This window comes from Anguilla rostrata, chromosome 16 (assembly GCF_018555375.3).
Source record: "Anguilla rostrata isolate EN2019 chromosome 16, ASM1855537v3, whole genome shotgun sequence".
NCBI classification, from domain to species: Eukaryota; Metazoa; Chordata; class Actinopteri; order Anguilliformes; family Anguillidae; genus Anguilla; species Anguilla rostrata.
In genome coordinates this window covers 3,529,835-3,556,425 of record NC_057948.1, presented here as the reverse complement: position 1 = coordinate 3,556,425, position 26,591 = coordinate 3,529,835, and the positions used below count along the sequence as shown (strand labels likewise).

General features: G+C 40.8%; 3 protein-coding genes and 1 long non-coding RNA gene across 14 annotated transcripts in view; 2 read left to right on the top strand and 2 right to left on the bottom strand.

Moving 5' to 3' along the window:
* LOC135242400 (protein NLRC3-like) overlaps positions 1 to 26,591 on the bottom strand; it is a 1,894,071-nt gene that overhangs the window by 331,379 nt on the left and 1,536,101 nt on the right. The gene's annotated exons all lie outside the window — the stretch shown is intronic.
* LOC135242408 (NACHT, LRR and PYD domains-containing protein 3-like) overlaps positions 1 to 26,591 on the top strand; it is a 421,399-nt gene that overhangs the window by 300,989 nt on the left and 93,819 nt on the right. The window lies entirely within an intron of this gene.
* Positions 14,319 to 26,591, bottom strand: part of LOC135242452 (uncharacterized) — a 152,199-nt gene continuing 139,926 nt past the window's right edge. The window contains exons 1-4 of one of the 8 annotated variants that reach the window (XR_010326338.1): positions 20,374 to 20,620; positions 17,371 to 20,099; positions 15,958 to 16,269; positions 14,319 to 15,364 (exon numbers count right to left, since the gene is read on the bottom strand). This is a non-coding gene — a long non-coding RNA (uncharacterized LOC135242452). The other 7 variants (XR_010326339.1, XR_010326342.1, XR_010326340.1 and 4 more) reach the window with 7 other exon arrangements.
* LOC135242425 (uncharacterized) lies at positions 24,757 to 26,585 on the top strand. Its single transcript, XM_064313511.1, has 4 exons — positions 24,757 to 24,988; positions 25,140 to 25,469; positions 25,703 to 25,987; positions 26,228 to 26,585. The coding sequence occupies exons 1-4, from the start codon at positions 24,772 to 24,774 to the stop codon at positions 26,353 to 26,355; spliced, it is 960 nt and encodes a 319-aa protein (XP_064169581.1). The 5' UTR covers positions 24,757 to 24,771; the 3' UTR covers positions 26,356 to 26,585.

Sequence of the window (26,591 nt, the reverse complement as noted above, 5' to 3'; positions counted from 1 at the left end):
ATATTCTGTGCTTCAATGCAGTTAAACGCATATGGCTGAATGAGTAATTGGACTCAATTAAGGCAGCATTAATTGGTTGGAATGAAAACCTGCATACACACGGCCCTCCATGGCAACGAGTTTGACACCACTGGGCTAAGGGATCAGCTGAGCCCCCGTGCTGAGGCCGTCTCAGGACCCCCTGGTGCTGCACACTGCTAAGGGTCAGCGGGCAGGGAGTGGGGGAGCCCCGATACTCCCAGGAAGAGCAGGGCAGCAGTGCAGTACTGTATAACAGAGGAACATCTGCACATTGTGTTTATAAATTAAAATACAGGAATAAGCAGTGAACAGGCTGTAGGGACCCAGCGGCAGTTTATATTGAGATTAAAGCTCAGACAGCAGTGTATTTAAAACTCCAGGAGGCACTGTCGGGCAAGAAACAATTAAGTAAAAATATGTTTATTTTCTGAATCCAGTGCTTCGGTCAATGCCCTTGTTAAAATGTTCAGCACTCTGAATACTGAACACAAGTGGTATTGCGTGCTAAAACCCCTCACTTAACCTACATATAAAATATATTTTACGTGATTTAATTTAAGTATTATTGAAAATGACAATTATGAATTCAATCATTGATAGGTCAGTCAACAGTAACCTGGTGGAATCAATTGACAAACCAAAAAAAACTCTGTATCAGGTCTACTTCTAAGTTACAAAACAAAACAGAAGACATCAAACAAGATGCTAAATTTAGATTACCAGAAAAGAAAGACTGAAGAGCCAGACCTTATCAAAGTATTCCCCTCTTCCAGTGCCACAGGAACAAAGGAAATGAGCTAAAACGCACAACCAAGAAACCCCCACCAAAATAAAGACCAACTGCAACATAACACAGCTTTTTCCTGAGGCCAACATAAACACTCGACGCAACATGGCGTGAGCATGTTTGCCCTGTTTGGGCAATGCCGAGTTCAGGTGTAGAAGGGGGGCGTGCTCATTTATGATGAGGACTGCCCTATCTAAAAGCTGACAGTGTACTTATTACATTAAAGTGACCTTATGTTGTTGAAAGCATGGCTAAGAACCATATTTTATTACCAAAATATTCAGGAATTTAGTCCCTTTCTAACAAGACCAAACATGAACACATTAGGAGGTAATTCAGTTAAGTTATTGAATGCCAACAAAAAGCATGGAAGTTCATTTGTGCTTCTAACATAAACATAAAGTTTTCAGTCAAAGATTTCAATAAAATGTCACAGATTGCATTGAAACTTAAGATCAAACAGAACCGGATCTTTCTTCATTCTGTAAACACACTGGGCCTCTGGCCTTGTAAATAGCTCTGTCTCCTGAGACAAACTCTGCATGAGGTGGGACCCATAGATTGCCTGCCTAGATTAGGGTATCAGAGTGGCGTAAAGGACGTTTCCTTTAATGTTCATGGAGGGGATGGTAGGTAGCATTCTTCAAGCCAGGTCTCTCTTGAAAAAGAGATTTCTAATCTCAATAAGACTAACCTGGTTAAATAAAGGTTAAATAAAAAAAATAGAAAAGTTCATTGCTAATTTTGCCCTCCCGCCCTACCACAGCATCTGGATTCAGTCGGTTTGTGGTCTGAATAACAAATCATCACTGCAGACCCGTCGCCCCGTCCCACAGGTGGACCATTTCTGAGCAGCCAGCAGCTCAGTGGTTGCAGTCTCGTCAGAGGCAGTTCATGAAAATGATTGTGTAGTAATACTCATTTGAGCACCCTGGGGCAATACAAAAGGACTCTCTAGGCATTTTTTGTTTTGTTTCTTTCTTCCTGATTCATCGCTGGGCTCACTGAAAATCAGCCATCTACCAATAGGAACTGAGCAGCTGAGACTAATGCCAATGATGTCACAAACTAGCTTGTTCCAAGATGGCTGCAGCCTCATGTAAAAAAGGGAATTTTAGCTTTTTTCCTGGCAAATATGGATCAATTTCAGATTTGAATGCAGGGCCATATCTTATTTAAGGTAACAAGCGTGAATCCGAAATAACTGTGACCGCACACGCGCATGCATCCATGCGGCAATTATCTGCAATTTTACATATATATTCAAAGACTTTGGGGGGATTATTTAAAAACTTCACTAAATCGGTTCTTGTAGCTCAGTAATCTCCTACTTTACATTACATTATTACATTACAGGCATTTAGCAGACGCTCTTATCCAGAGCGACTTACACAACTTTTTTTTTTACATAGCACTTTACATTGTATCCATTTATACAGCTGGATATATACTGAAGCAATGCAGGTTAAGTACCTTGCTCAAGGGTACAACGGCAGTGTCCTTACCCGGGAATCGAACCTGCGACCTTTCGGTTACAAGCGCAGTTCCTTACCCACTGTGCCACACTCCGTCCTCCTACTTTATATTACGTAAATACTGTATATTTATTTGGAGATTTTCATGTCAATTATTTGCGCTGTTACGGTTATTGAAAATGACACTCACTTTTTCACTCACTTCTACACTAGCTTCTACACTGCTGCCACTTTTCTTGAAAAAGAGCTAAATCTTGTCTGCGTCACCCAAAAATGTTAAGGGGCATAAATTCACATAAAAAGACTATATCCACAATGCAAATTAATTTAGAGAACATAGATAATAAAGCCACAGATGAAAGGAACCTGCCAACATGGTAATAGCTGTATTTTCAAACACAATGCATAGGAAGCAGCATGAGTACAGATGAGTCTGTGCTGACATTACATAGCAGTATCTGCTCCATTGCCAATAAAAGCTCAGACTGAGCAGCAGTAACCTATTTTCCAAACTGCTCAGCCTCCATGAAAGATACATCATCACCACAAGCTTAAGTACATATAACCTGTAACCACACCTACACACAATTAAATCTGCATACATTTCCATGAAGGGAAAATAGCCTATCACTATAAATCTCACCTAAGATAAACTACCTCTTGCACTATCAACCTCCTGACTGAGGACAGGGCTGGGGCTTTCTGTTGTTTTTTTAAAGAATGACGAGATTTTCCTCTGCATCTTGACCTGGAGATATCAAATGGAATTCAGTGTTTTGCTAACTATAACCTGTGATAGTGGTGGTAAAAAAATCAGCTCACTGCCATAAGATTCACACAGCTCTCCTTTACCAATATTAAATAGCATGCGCTGCTATCACAAATCACGACTAGCTAGCGAGCCAGAAGGCTAAACAACCGGATTGAGGCAAACTATGCCTATATTTCTCAAATGCAATTAAGTGTGTATAACTAATTGCTTTTCATTTTCACACGTTTGAAAAAGGGATTGATGCTCTACTAACCACTTCAGCAACACACTGTTAAGCTGAAGCCTACATCTCCTCCAGCATTGATGTGCGTACCTGCTGTTGCGAACCAATTTCATCCAGCAACTTTTGGAAGAAACCAATACTATAGTGAAAGGGGGTGTGTGACTTTCTGAGGTATGATCTATAAGATAATTAGAAGAATATGTTTGACTCGTAATATAAAATGATCATAACTACATATTATAAAAATTAATAGTAATAAAATAAAATAAAAATATAAAAAATCCAGATATCAAAAATCTGGTGGGGCACGTGCCCCCCCAGCTTGAATGGGCATGACGCGTCTGCGTGCATGCATCCACGCACACACCCTCATACTGGGGGCACATACTGACCCCATTTCAACAGACAGATTTCATAAACAACTTCACATGTCCACACAATAAAGCCCCAAACTAAGGGGATTTTGCGTTTTCTCCTTCTCTTTCTTCTCCTTCTTCTCATTCTTATTTTTCCTGCCGTCTATCCCACTAACAACATGTCTCCCCATTGGACATTTTACCAACACCAGCCAAATCTTCACCTACACGACCCAATCAAGAACTCGCATACACACGCAAAATACCCATAACTTTTAACATTTCCAGTTTCAACAGCTAATCTGCCTGTGGCCTAGTGGGAAAGATTACAGTCCTGGGAACATGGGGTCGTAGGTTGAAATCCAGCTAGGAACATGTTTCTTTAACCTGCTTTTACCCTCACTAATAATTGTCTACTACTTCTCAATTATTGCATTTGCACCATATCTACCCGTTCACTGAACGTATACATTATGACATACCGTCTGCACGTTCAGTTATTAACCGGCAACAATATTGCAAAGCCATATGGATTCAACGGGAGCTCTTCTGTGCTTACTGGCCTGTGTTCTTCTTTAAAACCACAGACAGGTTTGCTAATGATATTTCACACATTGCATAGCTATGTAATGGTGCTGCACTAACAAAGTCACAGACTGGTAAACCTCCGGTTGAAGGATTGAATCCCGCCTCGCCCTCAGGCAGATAATTTCCTCTTTTACACTAACGTTTTCTTACGCTTATATTTGCTTTACCAAAACTCACTCACGGCCACCCATATGCATTTCATGACGGCAAATTAAAAAGTTACACCAGTTCACCACTGTGCCATTTCTACTAACTATATTTCTTCACTTGGCTACCGTATAAAACCTTCTTATCAGCAAACGCCACGTTTCTACATTCATGTCACCTCGCCCTGTTCTCTATCTAGCCACATACAAACAATTACTACATATGTACGTTCTGATGTTGGTACGCTTTCAGAGACTGAATGCTTCTTGTTTAAAAGTCTCTATTTGGAATTAGGGCTGGGCAATACAACACAACGGAAATTATCTAATTCAATAATGGTTGTCACCACTGCGTGGTGTATTGCCGTTCTTTTCGTCTTTTTCTCATTAGTTATAGGCTACCTGATGTGGTAGTAAACAAACATGCTTCAGAGACCGTGTGAAATGCTTCCGGAAAAAACTGATCAGGAGAAAGGCCTTATAGCTCCAATGTGATTTACAAATACTCATCACAGGTTCACACGGAAGCTGTACGATATTGCTGCGGATTGGCTGCCTTAACACTCAATAGACACTTACGCTTTTTTTTTTTTTCTTTCCCCTCTGGAAGCATTTCACACAGCCTCTATAACCACACACACACACACACACACACACACACACACACACACACACACACACACACACACACACACACACACACACACACACACACACACACACACACACACACACACACACACACACACACACACACACACACACACACCCTAACCGAGGGAATGGACAGTTCCCCACAGCCCAACTAAAGCTCTTGTTTGCTCTGCAACAAGGGCATTAAATTCCCCCCTTGGGACCTTCAATATGACATCACGTCTCCTCATTCATTGAGTGATGTCCACCTCCCATACATAAGACCCAAATGGTACATGACAGGATATTAGTGACTTAGTGTTACGGCCGGCTCGCAGGGCCGCAACAACAGAGTCCAAAGTACCAAAAACAAGACGGCAACTGATCTAAAAACACAAACTCAGACATTTATTAATCTAAAACACAAACTAAAACTTACAAAGTTCACAAAATAAAAGTCTTCACAAAAACCTACCAAACACAAACCACACGAAAGAAACCCCAAAGAAGAATCTCCCCAGCCTCATACTGCAGAGCTTATATTGGGCCACAGGCAGGTGGAGGCAATCAAGCAATTAGGCATTACCTCCACCTGCACTACCCAGGCAAGCAGAGGCTGGGGACGTAACACTTAGAATCATTCTTCTGTATCGTATGTTTGACGTTTGTCAACATGAGGACTAGAGTTGTGGCTATGAAAGTCAAGGAAGCTGTTATGAGGCTGAGAAATAAGAAAAAAAACTGTTGGAGACATAGGCCACCCTTAGGCTCACCAAAATCAACTGTTTGGAACATCATTAAGAAGAAATAGAGCACTGGTGAGCTTGATAATTGCAAATGGCTTGGTGGGCCAAAAAAGACCTCCTCAGTTGATGACTGAAGAATTCTCACCATAATGAAGAAAAACCCACGAACAGCTGTTCTACAAATCAGAAGTACTCTCCATAATACAGGTATGGATGTGTCAGTACCTCCTGTCAGCAGAAGACTTCACAAACAATGACAGAAGCTATACTGCAAGATGCAAAAGTTAGCAGTAGCATAACACAAATCTGTCTACAATCAACACACCACCTCAATACATAAAACCAATATTGACCATCTTAACGATCACCAAAAAAACTATTCTCCTAAATTGAAAAGCTAGGAATTCATTAAGTATCACACAATGGCAAACACTTCTCACTGAACACATATCAATGGAACAAAAATAACTGTCTCACTTAAAAATCTAAGTGACTTCACCACTATGACATGTAAACATTGTAATTGTACAAATAAAGCTGTCCTTCGTCAAGTGGGGAAGTTGGTGGACCAATTGAAAAATAATAAATAAATGAATAATTAATTAACACTGAAAAAAGAGTTATAGCAGTGAAGACATATTGCAACACCCATGCAGCCAACAACACACATCATCTTTTAGCACTAAGAAGCTAAATTGTCATCACCATGAATGAGTGTTTATAGCAGGTAAGCCTGCACTAAGGGACCTGAATCTTTTACCAGAAGATAGAAGTAGGAATTTAGGGTAAAATATGTGAGTGGGGTCTGATACTATTTTCTGTGCCTGTCTGATAACGGACTCCTCATATATCATCTAAAGAGATGGGTGTTTCTCAACCCCCAAAATATTCATAGCAATCTGCACCAGATGAACCATCAGACATTTCATTAGTACAGTCAAGTTATCAAACCATTGGTTCGCCTGTGCCACTGTGGCTCTTTCACCTTTGCAATCATGCCTGCATTGTAATAATCTAGGAATTAAGCAACAAACCGATTAAAACTGACTGAACAAAACAATATCTCTATTTTTCTTGAATTATACATAATAATAAAAAATAATCTGTATGTCATTCCCGACTGCTGATGCAGGCGGAACCAGCTTTTCTATGCACATCCGGCCATGTAATAAAAAACAAAAAGCTATCAAGTAAACATTAGGCTTACGTGGTAGGCTACAGTGTGGGCAGTCCCCATATTGAGAGAACCATATAAAATATTGCGAGCTAGCCTGCTAACGACCGAGATCTGAGACTCGGGGGACTTCCTGATTGCCTTTGCAATCCCACAGCGCTTAGAGTTACGCGAGCCGCCTGGAGTTTGCAAGGCTTGTTATGATTAGCGGTAGCTAGCGCCCTATGGTGGTACATCAGAATATTTTGATGTTTAATGTTAGTCATTTTTATTTACTTTCTAACTTAGGCTACTACCTTACCGATGGATGGAAATAGAATTTAACTGCATCTATGGTTGTCATGGAAAGGTCAGAGTTCAGGAAAGTACCCGGATGTGCCGTGATGTAGCCACAAATGGCAAGTGCATGGCTGTTCATAGGTAAACCTCAAAAACTTAGATCTTACTAAACATTTCTCAAAAAGTCTCGTGGGTGTTTGGGGCCCCTCTGCTCTTCGGGGCCCATTTCATTTGAAACTGTTGAAACTGCCACAGCACGCCCCTGGCCACAGAATTGAGTCTCTTCTCACATATTTCACACTCCACATACTGTTGGAATCCAAGCATAGAAAGTTCAAGCTCACAGTGATTAAAATCCTCTAGAATGAAAGTTGGGGCTTCAGGTGTGTGTTGTTGTTGTAGTCTGTAAGTCCCGGTCACTTGTCTCCCCAGTACTGTCTCTGTGTCTGTGTTCCCTGAGCTGCTTCACTCCCCTGTACTTGTGTGATTTCACTATTCGGGTGGTTCCGGGTTTTCGTGGTTTCCCCCCCTTCCTTCCAGTCTCGTTTTTACTTACTTCCTACTTATTTCTAGTTTTACTAATTTCTACTAATCCTTACTAATTTATAGATTATAAAGTACTAACCTCATTAATATACTAACATGTGAATATTACTAATGGACTAACACACACTAGTTTTGGGTTTTTGATCGTTTAGATCACTATACTAATACATTAACCAGTCTCCCCTTTTCCATGCTGCGCTGTAGCTCCGCCCCTTTTCTTTCTAGCCTTCTCTAACGCTGAGTTCTGCAATTGCCTGCACCTGTCTCTTGTTCTGACTGCACCTCTCTCTCTCTGCACGCGTTTGTACCTGCTCAACCCAGGCCGTCTATTATCATTGTGGTCTATGTGATTCCAGTCCGCGTTTTGTCAGTCCCCTGTCATTTAATTAGTTTTCCTAATGTTCTTCACCTGGATGTTGTTTGTTACTCCTCCCTCACTCTCTTAACCCCTCCTTGATTGTTATCTTCCCCAGTGTATAAATGTCAGTCTTTTCCACCTGTTCAGTGTCAGAACGTTGATCGAATTCATTGTGTTGATTGTTAGTAAGCCTTTGTCTATCAAGATTCCTGAGACACCCCTTTGTATGACTTCGAGTTTGCCTGCCCCTTTTGGTTTTGTTTGCTTCTGGTTTGACCTTCGCTTTGCCTTGACTTCTCTTTTGCCTGTCCCTTTGTACCTTCGCCGCTCTGATCTCCTGGTTTTTGGTTTTTCGCCTGTTTTTTCACTATTCTTTTGGAAACTCGATTCGGCACCGTACTCTCTCTGATTACCTGGCTTCGAACCTCGGACTGAATAAAGACAACGTTTTTTGGATTTCCCTGGTCTGCGTGTGGGTCCTTGCACAGAACATCACAGTTGTACTCTCTGCAATAGTTTCCTGTTTGGTGGGCATTCTTAGTGCTCCTGTTCAGATTCATGGGCAAATCAATCAGCCACATAATCATAAGAAATGCATTTTTGATTTAGAGGATAATTACTTTGATGGAGCATGCATTTTTTCAACTATAGTTATAATCAGTTACAATAGTAAGAGCTTGGGAAAAAAAGCTCTCTATGAGTTCTACAGCTCTCTAGCTAAGTAGCCTGGTATGCTATTGATAACCTGCCATGCTGAAGTTGACTCCCGATTTAAAATTTATGGTCTACCTTAAATAGGTTCGTTTGAATAATCCCAGTTCTAACCTTCCAAGGAGCCCAATACAGGCTAATATAAAAAATAGAATTTTTGGATTTGACTTCTCCTTAGAATTAAAACACTTGTTTATGACAGAAGGGATCCTTGTGTACGTTCTACCCCATTTCTGTAAAATTTTACTGCAGCATTTTTGAATAATCACACTTCAAACCTTCGATGTAATCCAATGGAGGCCAATTGAAAACAGTGTTGCCAGATCAGATTGACAGTTTCCAGCCCAATCACAACGTAAAACCTGCCCAATTCAATGAAAACCAGCCCAAATCATAACACGGCCGGTTTTAGGCTGCTGTATTAGGGTGGGCTGCGGTCGACCGGAGGGGGGGAGGGGTGCTGGCGGGTGTAGACGCGAGGAATTCTCCTAACACCGCAAATTAAATCAACCGGCAGAGAAACGGTACTGGTATTTTCTGTGGTAAAATTTTATCACAATATTTTCTAAAACCTGCCTAATTTTGACAAAAGCAGCCCAAATTCCATCAACCAGCCCAACACCATTTTTACCCGCCCACCGTAATCAAAAGGAGCCCAATTGGGCCGCCCAATATGGTAACACTGATTGAAAAAAGTTTTTTTTGTACTGGAATTTCTCCTAAAAATTACACAGTTCGGAGAGGGATTATTTGAAATTTAAAGCGGTGGGGACCTAATCTTGGAAGGAACAGGACCTGTCGTTGAGGACCGGACCAAACTGGACATTCTGATTCGGGTCCGGGTCTGGGTCCGGAACTGGAAGGAGTTTCAGACTAGTCGCCGCAGCTCTACATGTCCTCCAACCCCTAAAGACTTTGTATTGCAATAACAAACTTGCCTGAGTAATAAATAGACCTATAGAATTAAAAGAAATTGGCTAACTAGCTGGTCAGCCCACTTACATCTGAGAAACGCTATAAGCTTTGGGTAGCCAACTCTCTTATTTGCATGATGTAAAAAACCGTGAACAAAAGAGGCCATCAGTATATGATTTCCCAAAGAAGATCACGCATCGCAGAGTGGGGTTGCCAGACTTTCCCCTAAATGTATGTAGGGGATTTGAACATTCATGGGGGAAGTTTCACAGTAAATGACAGATAAGGGGATTTTAAATGAGATATGGGGGAACATGTGTCAGGAATTTGAATGGGAGTTGATTGAAGATTTTGAGGAATTTTTATAGGAGTAACTGATTCAGGCATCTGGCAACACTGAGGCAGAGATGTAAAATAGGTTCAGTCTCAATTCAAGCAAAGAAACCGCAGTCATTTCCCTTATTAGGGGTCCAAGCAGCGAAGCTGGTGGAACCCTATTGTATCTGTTAGGATTATTAGGGGTCCAAGCAGCGAAGCTGGTGGAACCCTATTGTATCTGTTAGGATTATTAGGGGTCCAAGCAGCGAAGCTGGTGGAACCCTATTGTATTTGTTAGGATTATTATTATTATTCTTATTATTTTTCTCCGGTAAAAGTGTCTGAGGCTCAGCAACCATAAGTCCTGGAGCGACCAAATTTGGCAGGTGGGTTTCTATGTGCCCCCACTACTCAGGCACTAAAAACCACGTACGTCGGCCAGATGGTGGCGCTATAACAAAGGGTTTTGCATAAAAGGCCATAACTCCCACACCATAAGTCAGATCAACACAAAACTTCATCGACCTATGCATCTGAACGTGCTCTATACTTTTGCCATTGGGACCACCTGTGTCCGCCATATTGTTTGCCCGCCATTTAGACTTTTTAGTTGGGGCGTGGCAGTTTTCTCAGCTAAAATGTTTGAGGCTCAGCAACCATAAGTTGTAGACCAACCAAATTTGGTATGTGGGTTCCTATGGCCCCCCACTACTCAGGCACTAAAAATCACCTATGTCGGCCAGATGGTGGCGCTATAACAAAGGATCATACTTTAAAAGGTCATAACTCCCACACCATAAGTCAGATCAACACAAAACTTCATCGACTGATGCATCTGAATGTGCTCTACAACTTTCCTATTGGGAGCACCTATGTCCGCCATATGGTTTGCACACCATTTGGACTTTTTCATTAGGTGGGGTGCGGAAAAGCTGGAGCTCCAAATCCAAACGATTACGACATCGAGTAAACTTCTTTACGGCAAGCGACAACCATGGCGACGCTAGTTTTTCTCAGTGAAAGCACGGTCTGACACTGCCACCTAGCGTGCATGCTAGGATAGGCGACCAAAAGTTTTTCAGTAAAAGCTTTCTGAGAGGATGAATAATTACTTTTCTTTGGCATGGATCCATTTGAAGACAGTATCGGGTGAGTTCGTTTAGTCTTTGAATCTGTCATTATGCTGAGAAATAGTTAAACCATTTTATTGATAGGTTCTGAGTTTCTGTGCACACGCGCGAAAACACGCTGGTATAATAAAACAATGACGGTAATACATATATAGTCCGCTTCGTTCCGTTGCTACCATAACATAACAGACTATCTTATGTCTACAGCTGCAGTTCTCGCTGCAATTTCAAACATTGAATATTCACAAAAGACGCAATTTATGCTGTACTTTGCCAATGTCTAAATAATAATACGCTACGGTAAAGCTTTGAGAGGATGAATCATTACTTTTCTTTGGCATGGATCCATTTGAAGACAATATCGGATGAGTTCGTTCAGTCTTTAAATCTGTCATTATGGTGAGAAATAGCTAAACCATTGTATTGATAGGTTCTGAGTTTCTGTGCACACGCGCGAAAACACGCTGGTATAATGAAACAATGACGGTAGCCTAATACATATATAGTCCGCTTCGTTCCGTTGCTACCATAACATAACAGACTATCTGTGTCTACAGCTGCAGTTTCTCGCTGCAATTTCAAACATTGAATATTCACAAAAGACGCAATTTATGCTGTACTTTGCCAATGTCTAAATAAATAATACGCTCCGGTAAAGCTTTGAGAGGATGAATAATTACTTTTCTTTGGCATGGATCCATTTGAAGACAGTATCGGGTGAGTTCGTTAAATCTTTAAATCTGTCATTATGCTGAGAAATAGCTATACCATTTCATTGATAGGTTCTGAGTTTCTGTGCACACGCGCGAAAACACGCTGGTATAATGAAACAATGACGGTAGCCTAATACATATATGGTCCGCTTCGTTCCGTTGCTACCATAACATAACGACCTACAGCTGCAGTTTCTCGCTGCAATTACTAATATTGAATATAAACAAAGACGCATTTTACGCTGTAGTCTGCCAATGTCTAAAATAATACGGTCCATTTGAAGACAACATCGGGTGAGTTCGTTTAGTCTTTAAATCCGTCATTGTGCTGAGAAATCGTATTCTCAATTAATTTCTAAATTGACTGTAAGCTTAGGTTTGTAACTAGGTAGTTGTTCCGTAGGTGACTTAGTCTTAACTCGTCTTAACTATTGCTTGAATGTTCTCATAGACTGCGTTGTTGCTGTTCTTGTTTGTGTTAGCGTTAATCAGTTTAACCAACTGGGTCCAAGTTGAACTATGCGGATGTTTCCTGCACTTGGAACGGTATTTCTCTCTAGGGTTTTCGGCACACTAATTCCTGGTTATGGTTATACATTTTGTTGTACGTCGCTCTGGATAAGAGCGTCTGCCAAATGCCTGTAATGTAATGTCATGTAATGTAATGCAATATTCCGTAGCAACAAGATAAACCCGACATTAGCCCTAAAATATGCCAATACAGCAGTGAAAAGGCTGCTCACTGAATAACGAAATAAACGAGACAATTAAAAACAAAAATTATACCATGTCATTCTACAGTCAATATCTGGGACTAAACATTTAATAAATATACAATCTTACCATCGGTTTTACGCGTAGAGATGTCCCTTTTGCGAATGAGTGGTTATATATTGTCTTGGATAATCCGTTTGTGAAATGTCGGATATTTTCAAAAATAGCTGTGAGTAATACCACACCTGTTGCTTACGGCGTTGTCGTTCTTCTTAGTCCAATTTGGCTTGATTGACAATTGATTTATTCAGTAGGTGAGAGTATAAGCTTTCTAACGATGTATAACATGTCTGATTTGGCTTTTGGAATAGCGTTTTATAGGTCAGCTTAACCGAAAATTTTCTGATCTGCCAATGTCTACATAAATAAACCGGTAGGCTGCTCTGCGGTCAGCACGCGGGTCGCGAGTTGATATTAAGTCCTTTTTTTAGTTTTTTCTCAATGTCGTCTTTATTATTTGAAATGTGCATTTAGTGTCATTATTCTATCTGTCTCTGTGGCGCTCTGAAATGTGCATTCTCTGCTAAACTGAGCAATGGATTGGAATATGTGTCTGACGTAGTGTTGCACGGTATGCCAAAACTTCAGCACTTTCTGGGTACTTAAAAAAAAAAAAAAAAAAAAAGAAAAAAAAACGGTTTCGTATTTGAATTTCCCGATGTTCGGTAGTTCTGTGTCAAATGTAAAAGCCAGGGAAATGTGTCTCCCGCATTACTGATTTAGAGGATGAAAAGTGTAGTTTGTCAGAATCTTCGCTAGATGGCAGTAGCAACTAAGGTTGCCAAGTGAGGTGACCTGCGCTTGTGCATTCACTTCCCTGATACAGCGCAAGCTTTGACTCAGTTCACTTCAGTAGCAATAGGTGTTCCAATTTGGAAATATTTTATTATAGATAGATGCTGTATTGTTATTAAAATATGCTGTTTTAAAATCTATTTAAAGGTGAAAGACCTGTTTTAAAGATTATTTACTTTACAACTGTTTAATTTTTGAAATATATTTAACATATTTTTCTATTGTTCAGTGTGTAACACTATAGGCCTATGCATATTAATATGTTGAAGAGACTTCAACTTACAGGTTGTTAATGAACCAGGTTGTAAATAAACCATGAATTAGAAAATGAGGTCAACCCTTGTGGACATTATGTTTCTGATCTATTAAGGTAATTTCAGTATCGTTAGGTACCGAGTATCGAATTAGCACCGTTTACGTTTCAAGTATCATTTCAGTATTGAGTATCGTAATACTAAACCTGGCATCAGTATCAAAGTCAAAATTTCGGTATCGTGACAACACTACTGTGACGCCTTTTTTAGTTGCGGCGCAGAAACACTGCAGCTGTGCATGCACACCGGACCATCCAAGTGTTACAACATGCCATCTAAGTGTTACGACATAGTAAAGGCCTTGACGGGAAGCGGCCAGGACACATCCATGGCGACGTAACTAAGTCATCCGACAGCGTCTCTTAGCTCAAAATTGGCCATAAGTCATCAATATTTCATACGATCATCATGACATTCAGTAGATATGCTGGGTGAAGGCATATGATCATGAGGACAAAGCCATTTTAAAATCGCTCCATAGGGGGCGCGATGCTGCCAATGCTTGGACCCCTCCCAACGCCGCTTGCGGCTTTAATTTATAGTTTTTTTTATTAAAAGAAAAAATCACATTGTATTAGCATCAACAGTAACTGTCATTTTTATTTAATGGGTGAGATATTCCTACAGTATGATAGACTCTACTTTATATTTTGTCCCTTCTTTACTCCATTCTGGTTGTTGTGCACTACCATTGTCTAAGATGGAAACATGCATGCCTTGTTTGTAGAAATTTCAGCATTAAAATGTAAAAATACTAAACATTTAAATATAGTTAAAATAGTTACATTTTTTTTTCTTTTTTTATCCTCCAAAAATAATTTACCACCAAACATGGGGCTGAGTATATCCTATTCCCACCCCATTACTATACAGCCGCTCAATCTCTCACACGTGGTGTCTCCAGCCTGCTTGTTTTCACTCCCCAGCCTACAGCTCACATTAGCTGAGTCAAAGGAACACGTCTCATATGCGATTTTGGCATGCAGTCCACAAACACTCACCCCAACAGTTTTTGTGAACTTTGACTTGGTAGTCTGACACGCAACAATTGTAGTTTTTAAAAATGTGTTAAACCTTTGACAGCCCTGATTTTTAAACTGTGTTAAACTGTGAAAAGTACTTCTGAAAAGCTTTCCTATTTAGAATAATCTGCAATCATGCATCTATTTTACTGGAGTCTTATGATCACTATGGCGATATTACTTGGATTTATCTTTACTCTTCATGAATGAAGTGCTTCACAGTCACAGGGCTGCTTATGAAAAAAGGTTAAAGCTCAACGATGCTTTTGTAAATGCTCTAGTGAAAACCGTATCCATAGTAACATACCATTTTCAACTTGAAGTGTCCTGGGAATGCTGAAAATAAGTGCTCCGTTGCATCTGAGTGTACAGTTATACGTTCCCTCACTGTATCTGTCAGCACTGTGGATGATGATGTGGGCAGTGTTGTTGTAGATCAGCGTTGTGTTAGCAGTAGGTTCTCTGTCCCTTTCCCAGTCCAGAGTAGCTGAATCTGGAAGGTGTGATACTTCACAGCTCATGGTCACATCAGGACCTTCTTTTACACTGGACCAGCGAGATGGTTTCACTGTAGGAGCAAAGAGCAATTGAATTAGAGAATACTGTCAAACTTTTCATCAATCAATGTAAGGGCAATATCTCGAAAACCAGTCATCAAAATTTAAAGCAATATAGAGTCCTCCAGCTCTGTGCTGGGTGTTCTATGGAGATGGAAGAGAAAATGTAACAGTAAAGGGACTTTTTTTCCTCGTTTTTTGCGCTATGTACTATTAAGAAACTATTAATAGACTAATCTGATTTATATCACCTCAGGTTTATTAAAGCAGTGTACAAAAATATGAGAAACACAAGCTACTGCTTTTACTCCCACTTATCTGTTCCCGGTGCACTGATGTAATATTTCCAGCTTTAATTCAACTCTAACAGAGTACATATGAGTCCAGTCGGAAACATGTTTACTCTGTAAGTGTTGATTTAACACTTGATATTTTACTGTGAAGCTTTACATAAAATTTTATTCAAATTTCAAATTCAGCTTTAGTAAAAGTAAAATACAAGACATCCAGTACTTCAACATTGTTTTATATTACTCTTATATATAATAAAGACATCATATTTATAATTTCATAATGTGAAAACTACATTAAAGAATGATTTTACCTTCTGCAGCGAACACTTCAAACTGGGCCACTTTTACTTTCTCTGGTTTAGTTTGAATGAAAGTAAAAACTCCTGCATTTTGTAACTCCGGTTCCAGATAAATGTCGTACTTCCCTTGTTTTGAAATAGACGCCTTCCACAAATTCCATGAAAACGTCCCATCGGACTGTATAGTAATTATTGGAGTGTTTGTGTAGCTTCCATCATGTGATGTCCACTCCCAGATGAATTCTGTCCCATTGGTCTCAGCAGGGGCTAGTAGAGAGACCCCCTGTCCCTCCACAGAAAGGAAGTATTTGTACTGTACCAACACTGCTGAAAGAGAAAAACATACCAAATACAGATCCAACTAAGCACAAAAGATAATATTGCATTTAAATATGGAGGGAAATTTCAGTTAGTTCATTAAAATTAAACGACAAGTTAGCCTGGAGGATGATACATATTTGTAAATAGAGATTAAAATGTAATCCCTATAGTTGTAATTAATATTTGAGCTATATTTTAGGCTAGAATGTAAAAGTATTGTTTTTACCAATTATAGTCATACTTTTAAACCCAAGATCTGCATCATTACTTTTTTCTGTCCTCAGTGTGGTTGCAGCATATAGCAAAGATATGCCATTTCTTTTCAACATCATGTAGCCTAATATGTTATGTCATGTAATATGATAATGTTTGTGTTTTATGAATTTTACCACTGAAAGACACTGGATTGTTGTGGATAGTGTATGGAGTGATTGTAAATCTGTAAAGTTACGATACTATGTCTTGAATTTGGATATATTACAGCATGTATACTGCTTTAATAAGAAATTCAATCACACTATCATTAATAATTTAATAATAGAATTTCATATTTGAAAAGTACTATGTGTAACTGCTTGGCATTGGAATATAAAGCCATTTCACTGATAAAGTTAATATGCTGAAACAGTTTAGCTCATCTTGAACTTTAAACTGAAAACAAACATACAAAAAAGAAAAAAGGGTCTGGATCATTTTATATCAATATAGCAGTCTGTGTGATAGCCCTTCTGTTATAAATAAGACTGTTTTTATTTAAATGCATGCATTTTTATACTATAGGTTCCATGTGCTACTACAGTATGTGACTATATTATAGTTACTTCCACTTGAATTTTAAAGTGAAATAAAAAAGGTCTGAATCAATTTATATAGCAGTAGCAGATTCTGTGACACACTATTATAGTAAGACTGTCTTTTTCCATGTTCTGTTGTGTGACTGTATTATACTTTACTTTTCTATAGTACAATGAATGGACAATTTACCCATTGCAATGTTGTTCTATTTTTGTACATCTGGCTGCATTTTTATGAGCTTTATATCTGAATAAATAAATAAATTAATTAATTAATTAATATTTGATATAGGTGGAAAGAGGGACTCACTCTCAGCTGAAAGTCTGTGATAGTATCCTGATATCCACAACAGGGTCCACAACAGTACCATTGCCATGGCTTATGCCCTATGCAGCACTTACTGGTGTCTAGTCTTTTTATGAGGTATACTTTACAGGAAATGGCTGAACATAGAGGAAGTACCTCATCAGACACATTGCCTGGCATGTGGGTGCAAGCAAGCAAAACCACACTGAGATGCCTTGAGTCTGTGTGCAAATAAACCCTTAAGAGCCTGGACAGAAAGCCAAAAAGCCATCACTGTCCTAAGAAGTCACAACTGGCTAAACGAGGAAACCACTGTAGTAAGTGCAGCCATGTGTCCATCCATTATCTGTACCACTGGGATGGCAGATATGCCATCCCGCCAAGTTACGCCTTGGCGGGGGCATGCCCCATACCTATACAGCACCGAGAGTTTGGCACTTTTCAGGGTTCCCCACAGAAATAACCACAACAGCCACAGACACTCAGCCCTTAAAAACATCAAATTCTGTACATTCTGACCCCATTTCAACAGACAGATTTCATAAACAACTTCACATGTCCACACAATAAAGCCCCAAACTAAGGGGATTTTGCGTTTTCTCCTTCTTCTTCTCATTCTTATTTTTCCTGCCGCCTATCTCACGAACAACATGTCTCCCCATCGGACATTTTACTGACATCAGCCAAATCCTCATCCTCACGACCCAATCAAAAACTTGCATACACACGCAAAATACCCATACCTTTTTACCTGAAACATTTCCAGTGTAAACAGCTAATTTGCCTGTGGCCTAGTGGGTAAGGTCACAGTCTTGGGAACATGGGGTCGTAGGTTCAAGCCCAGCTAGGGACACGTTTCTTTAACCTGCTTTTACCCTCACTAACAATTGTCTACTACTTCTCAATTATTGCTTTTACACCATATCTACCGAACGTATACACTGCATTATGACGTACCGTCTGCACGTTCAGTTATTAACCGGCTACAATATTGCAAAGCCATATGGATTCAACGGGAGCTCTTCTGTGCTTACTGGCCTGTGTTCTTCTTTAAAACCACGGACAGGTTTGCTAATGATATTTCACGCATTGCATAGCTATGTCATAGTGCTGCACTAAAAAAGTCACAGACTGGTAACCCTCCGGATGAAGGATTGAATCCCGCCTCGCCCTCAGGCAGATAATTTCCTCTTTTACACTAACGTTTTCTTACGCTTTTATATTTGCTTCACCAAAACTCACTCACGGCCACCCATATGCATTTCATGACCGCAAATGTATTCATTTTATTAAAAAGTTACACATTTCTACTAACTACATTTCTTCACTTGGCTACTGTACAAAACCTTCTTATCAGCAAACACCACGTTTCTACATTCATGTTTCCTCACCCTGATCTCTATCTAGCCACATACAAACAATTACTACGTACGTACGTTCTGCAACTCCCCATTAAAACATTACATTTAAAATCATGACTCACTCATAAGTATAACTACTAGTACTGAACATGACAAAAGCATATCAGTGCAATAGATTTCACACGTTACTTAACCCTCCACTTTAACGATCAATGCTTTATACAGACTGTTATATAGGCTATACCGTTCGATAAGGAAACAAAGCTCGCTCATGGTCACTTCATTTAGGCTACTTCGCACTATAGTCTGTGATCATGTCAACCTTCACCTACATGCCCATTCTGCTAAAAACATTGTTTCAACTACACAATTTCATCATTTCTACTAATTTATCTCACACTGTTGTTATTTTCTCATATGCAAAGCCTGCTGGGACATATGCGTCTGCTCCTATTCTCCACTATCAAGTTTTCCAGTTCTAGCTTAGCAGAACAGCGAAGAGGATTCCTACCTGCAGATAAGCCTATAAAATGCCTTATAAACCTTACAAACACTAAAAGTGCATCTCCACGAAATTACAGACAACGGAGCAGGACAGAAGGGTATACAAGTTGCGACCTAGGGAGCTCTAATTCTATGGGCTTGCTGATTCTTTTGTCAATCAAGGCTCGTTGGATGGATGGATCCGTGAGTACATACATACACTGGCCATATTTCACCTGCGCTTTTGATGCGTTTACACTTACGCCACCGCACCCTTTGTCACAGCCACTGCTTTACATATATAGCGCACCGAAACTGCTAAACGGTACACGCTCATCAGATTGTACAAATTCACACAAGGATAGCCATAATCCACAACCGTTTCTTACAGGGTCACTTCGCATTTCTCACTCTCATAATAAAACGCTTTGCAAAAAGAAATGATATCTCATAAAAAACACGTTTTCAACGTACAAAAATGCCAAGTTACTCAAAAGTATTGATATCAAAATGACGCCAAGTTACGGTACTACAAACAATATAGGCTATCTTGCCTCACCGAAATTACATAAGATGTATTTCAAAGCAATGCTACCCAATATTTCCTCAATTCTTTCAAGTCACTTGGCCCTGTGTGTATAAGCATGCACTACATGGACAGGCCAAACGTGTGTGGATGGCTCTCTCACAGTCAAGATTGATTGAATAGGCGTGTATATGTCCAATTTGTATTGGTATGTAGCCTATGTATTTCACTGCCCAGCCTTTCTGTCGCGTGAATGATAGTACGTTTCTTGGTATAAGTGTGTGCTCGTGTAGCGGCTGCAGAATGGTTGCTCAAGGAGACCAGTCACACCAGGCTTCAGGAAGGATCTGCACTTTAATTGTCTATAAAGAGCAGCACGGGGCACGATCAGTTCACACAGTGTTAACAGGCTCTCTCTCATTCAGCTGCAGCGAGTTAGGAAATATGCAATTGAGGAGAAAATCTCCGACAGATCTAACAGCAATAATGTCCGTTTTTCTGACGAAACTCAATGACAAATTCATGAAACATTAGCAATGATGTATCTTTACATTTCCATGCACTTTGAACCAGGTTATATTACTTTTAAACACGCTAGATTATTCAAAGGAGAGAGAGTATCACAACACGTCCTACCAGCACAAAAGCTGTCCAAGTTCTGCCGCGTTTTTACAACTACGTCCCTTCTGCAGCTAATTGTGCGTCAATAATTAAAGCCCCCCCTGCAACAATAGGTAAACCGGAGCTATTTGCACATTCATTCCTTCAATATTAAATTGGCGATATACCAAAACTTTGACCCAATGAAATAAAATATAACACACTGGTTTTGAGAATGTTCACAAAAAAAATAAAAATAAAACAAACAAATTGACTCAGCTACACTCGTAAATGTGAATGTAACATGCTGCGAGGGAAATGTCCCCATGGGGATAAAGAAGTTCTCTTTGTATGCATGTACAATATGTATTTTACATGCAGTATTTATTGTACGTAGCAAATAAACAATCACTTGTACATTTACTGAAATTCCGTTCAGAAGCAAGTATAAACATATGTTTTCACTCGCACGCTCATAACATTGGGCAATTTGGAGTCTCCAACTGGCCTACCTGCATGTCTTTGGACTGTGGGAGGAAACTGGAGTACCCCGATGAAACCCACGTGGACACGGGGAGAACATGCAAACTCCACACTTCACACCAAGCCGAGATTTGAACCCACAACCTTCTTGCTCTGTGGTGACAGTGCTACCCACTGCAATCAGGAAGGAAAAGCACCTCACAGTTCTAGCCACACTGCCACTAGCCACTGTGGTGCCAGGAAGAGAGTTGGGGTGCTGCTGTCCACTAGGGGGCAGCACCGGCACCACACACAGATATGGACACATCAGTGCTGTTTTGTAGTCATTACAGCAGTGGCCTATTACCTGATAATTGGGCCTAATAAAAGGCCTGGTGCTCAGGCCTAAAGGAGAGAGCTTAGGGGGAGTGGTGTGATGGACTGTGTTGGGTGTAATTGTTGGGTCTGAGTTTTGTTATTATTTTGCCTGAGAAGCGTTTGGTTGCCAGATTGGCATTTTTTCTTGTTTGCTGGAGGATTCTGCTGGGTCCTATAGGCAATAAACAGCAGAACATTTTTGATTTTCCTGTCTGTTCGCCACATGATCAGTAGCCACTCCCAGCCCTGCATCACACCATACAAACGTGCCCATCACGTCACTCCTTTGCCAGTACACTTAGGTCATGGCTAAAGGACAACCAACAATGCATGCATGGTGTACAGACCAATACCCAGCATACTTAAGTTTTTCCTGTTTGTCTAGTACTTCTATTTATTTCATCATGATTTGACTTTCATGTTGATTGTTACATGTAGCAGGCTACCATGTGCTGTATGTTGCTGTGTTTGCATGCAGCATGCAACAGTCTTTTGTCTGCTTTTCTGTGTGTGACAGTCACCATTGCCATGGCTGATGCCCTGCACAGACCTTTTTACTGGTGTCCAGTCTTTAAACATTGTATACTTCACAGGAAATGGCTCAAAAAAACAGGAAGTACAAACTATTTTATCAAAGCTATTTTGGAATAGATGTGTGACTACTGTGGTAACTGTACAACATCTGGAGAATCCGCCCCTTTCTCACCACCTACTCAACCCAGCTCTTGGTCCAAGCAACGGTACTGTCCCGCCTGGACTACTGCAACTCCCTTCTGGCTGGCCTTCCGGCATCCGCCATCAGACCCCTGCAACTCAGCTTGTCTGGTGTTCATTTTTATGAGATTTATATATGAATAAATTAATGAATTAATTAATATATGATATAGGCTAGGTGGAAAGAGGGATTCACTCTCAGCTGAAAGTCTGTGATAGTGTCCTGATATCCACAACAGGGTCCAAAACAGTACCATTGCCAAGGCTTATGCCCTATGCAGCACTTCTTACTGGTGTCTAGTCTTTTTACGAGGTATACTTTACAGGAAATGGCTGAACATAGGGGAAGTACCTCATCTGACACATTGCCAGACAAGCTGGGTGCAAGCAAGCAAAACCACACTGAGATGCATTGAGTCTGTGTGCAAATAAACCCTTAAGAGCCTGGACAGAAAGCCAAAAACCGTCACTGTTCTAAGAAGTCACACCTGGCTAAACGAGGAAACCACTGTAGTAAGTGCAGCCACGTGTCCATCCATTATCTATACCATTATCTAAACCCGCTATACAGGGTCACTGGGGGGTGCTGGAGCCGATCCCAGCGTGCATTGGGCGAGAGGCAGGAATACACCCTGGACAGGTCGCCAATCTGTCTCCGGGCACACACACCTTTCACTCGCACACTCATACCTTTGGGAAATTTGGAGTCTCCAACTGGCCTACCTGCATGTCTTTGGACTGTGGGAGAAAACTGGAGTACCCAGATGAAACCCATGTGGCCACGGGGAGAACATGCAAACTCCACACCAAGCCGAGATTTGAACCCACGACCTCATTGCTGTGTGGCGACAGTGCAACCCACTGCACCACGGTGTCTTGTTCATAAAATTCTAAATGGCCAGGCCCACCTCCACACACTACCTTTGTAAAGAAAACAACTTTAAAGGGTAGGTTTTTTGGAATGTTTCTTCAAAGTTCTGAGTCAATGTTCTAGAACTCCATTACTTTCGATTGCCAGCAGTAATTGTTAGCATTAGAATGTTCAGGTACAAACATTCTAATCACATATTTGGAGCGTTTAAAAATGGCAAGGACTTTGAGATGGAGCCTCTCTTTCGAAACGCAGGCGTTTTTTCTTTTTCACCAATAAGACCAGAGAATGTTTTAATTGCCAGATATGAAGTCTTCGCTTTAAAAGGTACGTTTGTAGTTAAGAAAGTCACATTGTCGATATAAAATAAACACTAAAAAAAAAGAAAGCCGTGTTCAAAAACTAACCAAAAGACAACGATTGCCTAACATTTTTATTTTATTTCACCCCCAATGAAAATCCTCCATCTTCAATACATGAACAGACATGCACATTGCATTCCCATATGTCCTTTTAAATGATGGTACATTTGACAACAACGATTACCTTTTATTTCCAATTTCAAATTTTCAATCAGGGCCATAAATGATATTCTTAATCGGCCTCATACCACAGGGAGGGGAGGGGGTCGGAGCTGGTTCGTTTAAAAAGCCCAACGGTTTGGACAATATGGCAGAATTTGAATTTTTCTGTAGCTTCTAAAGCGAGCAACTTTGTCAGCACACTGTTTGGTGACATAGCACACTGTAATAGTGACACAGCACACTGAACTAGTGACATAGCACACTAGTGACACAGCACACTGAACTAGTGACATAGCACACTAGTGACTTAACATACTGCACTAGTGACAGACACACTGTACTAGTGACATAGCACATACTGCATCAGTGACACAGCTCATTTCGTTTTCACTCTGCGTTGTGTTTATGAAAAGACGAGGACCGACCACGACGTAGCTGCATAGCATTGGAGTTTATTGGATTCCATCTGCATAAGAGTGCATTTGACAAAAGGGAAAATGCGATGACGTTAAAAGCATAAGAAACTTCTCCGCCTTGCTCATCAGAGTGCCGATGAACATGGGGCCGGCCGCAGATGTGGCTACCACAGAAAACGCACCAACGTGCACCAGATAGGCTACATAGCAGTGATGCACGCAGTGATTAAACAATGCTTTTACAGTTCCGGGATCGCCATATCTGCACTCATCAAAAATAACCAAATCAACGCAAACGCAAAAGTAAGAAAAGGTAAAGAAAACGAATGCACGCCTGCATTATAAGAGTGTAGCATATTTCACAAAAGGGAAAAAGCGATCACCTTACATACCAACCATACAATAGCAGGCAGCAGACAATGAATGGATACCCATAGGTAACACCTAGTATAAAAACTGATCAGAGATGATGCACATATACACTATAAGAGTTAAAATATAACCTTATCTCCTGTGAGCACAGTACGCCCACCGACATTAGCTTAATTAATCTCCGTCTTCCATAAATTAATGTTCCTGCACTCGCCCGTCACGTTCGTCCCAGATACGTTCCAATGTACAAATGAGCGCTACTGGCATAACCTTTATGGCCAAGCCACCGTAGAAAGTGTTAATTTAATAACACTGCCAAAGTGAAACTAAAAGTATTTACATCATACCTCAAGTCTAGTTATCAACGGTGCCGTCTTGTGGATGACCATCGGTAATATGTTGAGATCTCGCGAGGATTCGTTTTCCTTCTTCTTCTTCGTCTTCAGTTTTTGGCGATTCCACATTAACATGAGTGAATTACCACCACATACTGGGCTGGAGTAATAATTATAATTATATATACTGAAGTAAAAACAAAAAAAGAAAATAATAATAATAATCATATAGCCCCGTGACGTTTACTCATGAGTTCCAATGTCCCATTCAGTTCCGTACGCCCCAACCTCATCCTGGATATCATGGATTCCTCCTTATTATCCCTTCCAGATACCCCCCCCCCCCTTCCCCACCTGTCTCTATGTTAGATAAAGGTGTCGACCCCGGCTCTCCCTGCCCCACACTACACTGGGAAAAAGAAGGAACTCGCACTTCTAACACCACCCTTTTCCACAAAAACGCAGCCCACATCATCATCCACAGCGCTGATGAACACAGCGAGGGAAGGTACAGCTGCTCGCTCGAGCAGAACGGACTGCTTCTACACAACGTTAGCAATACGCTCTCCGTCAGGAAAGGTGAGGGCGACGAATTATTCTTCCCTTATCCTGATGTTTTTTTTAACGAATCTTCTCAAATGTAAAACCGCACAGTACTTAACCATTTTTTTCCACAGCTGTCCAAATATCGGTGGCTTTTCTAACGGCTTCTGCGTGCTTCATTTTTCAGATACGTATCATACCTCGTATAACCTGTACAGAGACAGCTCTGACAGCACCGAAGTCGTGTTCGTCTGCGCGTCTCCGAGCCACCACACAACAGCTAGGTGGGCCTGGGTGCCATTTTTTGAAGGAAAAACAAAAACTCTGGCAACAGCTGGGAAGGAAGGAAAGGTCAGGATTTCTACGGAGATTGACGGAGAGAGGTTCTCGTCGGATGGTTACGACGGAATACGTTTCCCTTTGAGGATATCGCCGGTGATGTTTCAAGACGCTGGAAGATATTCATGCTATGTGGATAACAGCTATTTCAGCTATATAACACTGATAACCCTTCAGGGTAAGAGGAGTCTTTGATGTCAGAAAACGCGGGAAGATTGAAAGCTGTAGGCTACTTACTCTTGTCATGTCCAAAGCATGTAATCGATGAATGTCTGTTATTGAATGTCTGTTGTTAATTAAAAATAATTCTAGAAAAAAATAAGAGATTACTTCTTGAATTAATTGCAGGAGGATGGGTTTACAAATAATCAAAAACAATTCTCTTGTGTGTGTCTGCGTGTGTCTGTGTAGTGTCAGCAGAGCCCCCTGGTGGTCTGTCCAGGAATCAGTCAGTTGTGCTGAACTGTGAGATATCACAGGTGATCGGCTCTGTGACCCTGGCCTGGCTCCGGATGAAGGAGGGCAGGGGGGAACTCGTAAAGCAGGAGGTCCTGAGTGAGGGGCACCCAGAAAAGATGCTCAGTCTCACCCTACCCATTCTGAGCAGAGACCAGCTGCACTGGGCCTGTGCAGTGTTCACAGAGAGCATGCTCAGAACACAGGTCCCCCTGCACCTCACACTGCCAACACAGCCAGGTAGTGACACCTTCTGACCACACCTTCCTCACCCACTGCACAACCTTCAACATGATAATATTCAACACGGCCAACATGGTCTGGGACTTAAGATGGCCTTAAGGCCTTAAGACACTGCAATTTGAATCAGAGAACAGAATACATTAGACACATTGAATCTGAGAACAGACTACATCAGCCACATTGAATCTGATAACAGGCTACATCAGACTCAGTAACCATATGTTCTCTCTGACACAGGATGGACCACTGAGACAGTGGTCAGGGTGGTGATTGTAGTGCTGGCCACCCTGGGGATGCTAAAGGTTCTTATGTGGTACTGCAGGAGACGCCCAGAAAGTAAGCAGACTAGCACTGGGACACAATAGCCAAGTGCTCAACATTTTTCAGTTTTGAATGAAGACAGCAGACCCTGGTACTGAAACCAACTGTTATAATATCCATAATCTAAATGGATACCCATTGGCTGTTTGGAAGGTGCTAAGCAGAGTAATTATGTACCCTCATCACTTGTCAGATATGCCACACTGTACACCTTAAGGCTTTAAGCCAAAGTAAGACAAGAGTAGTAGTGGCATATAAATTTGTAGTTCTTAATTTGGTC

Bases quoted from the DNA above. Each gene is read 5' to 3' on its own strand.
- LOC135242425 (XM_064313511.1), top strand. From the start codon at position 24,772: ATGTTAGATAAAGGTGTCGACCCCGGCTCTCCCTGCCCCACACTACAC. The intron at 24,989-25,139 runs GTGAGGGCGACG...TTCATTTTTCAG, and splicing joins TACGCTCTCCGTCAGGAAAG to ATACGTATCATACCTCGTAT. The intron at 25,470-25,702 runs GTAAGAGGAGTC...GTGTCTGTGTAG, and splicing joins AACACTGATAACCCTTCAGG to TGTCAGCAGAGCCCCCTGGT.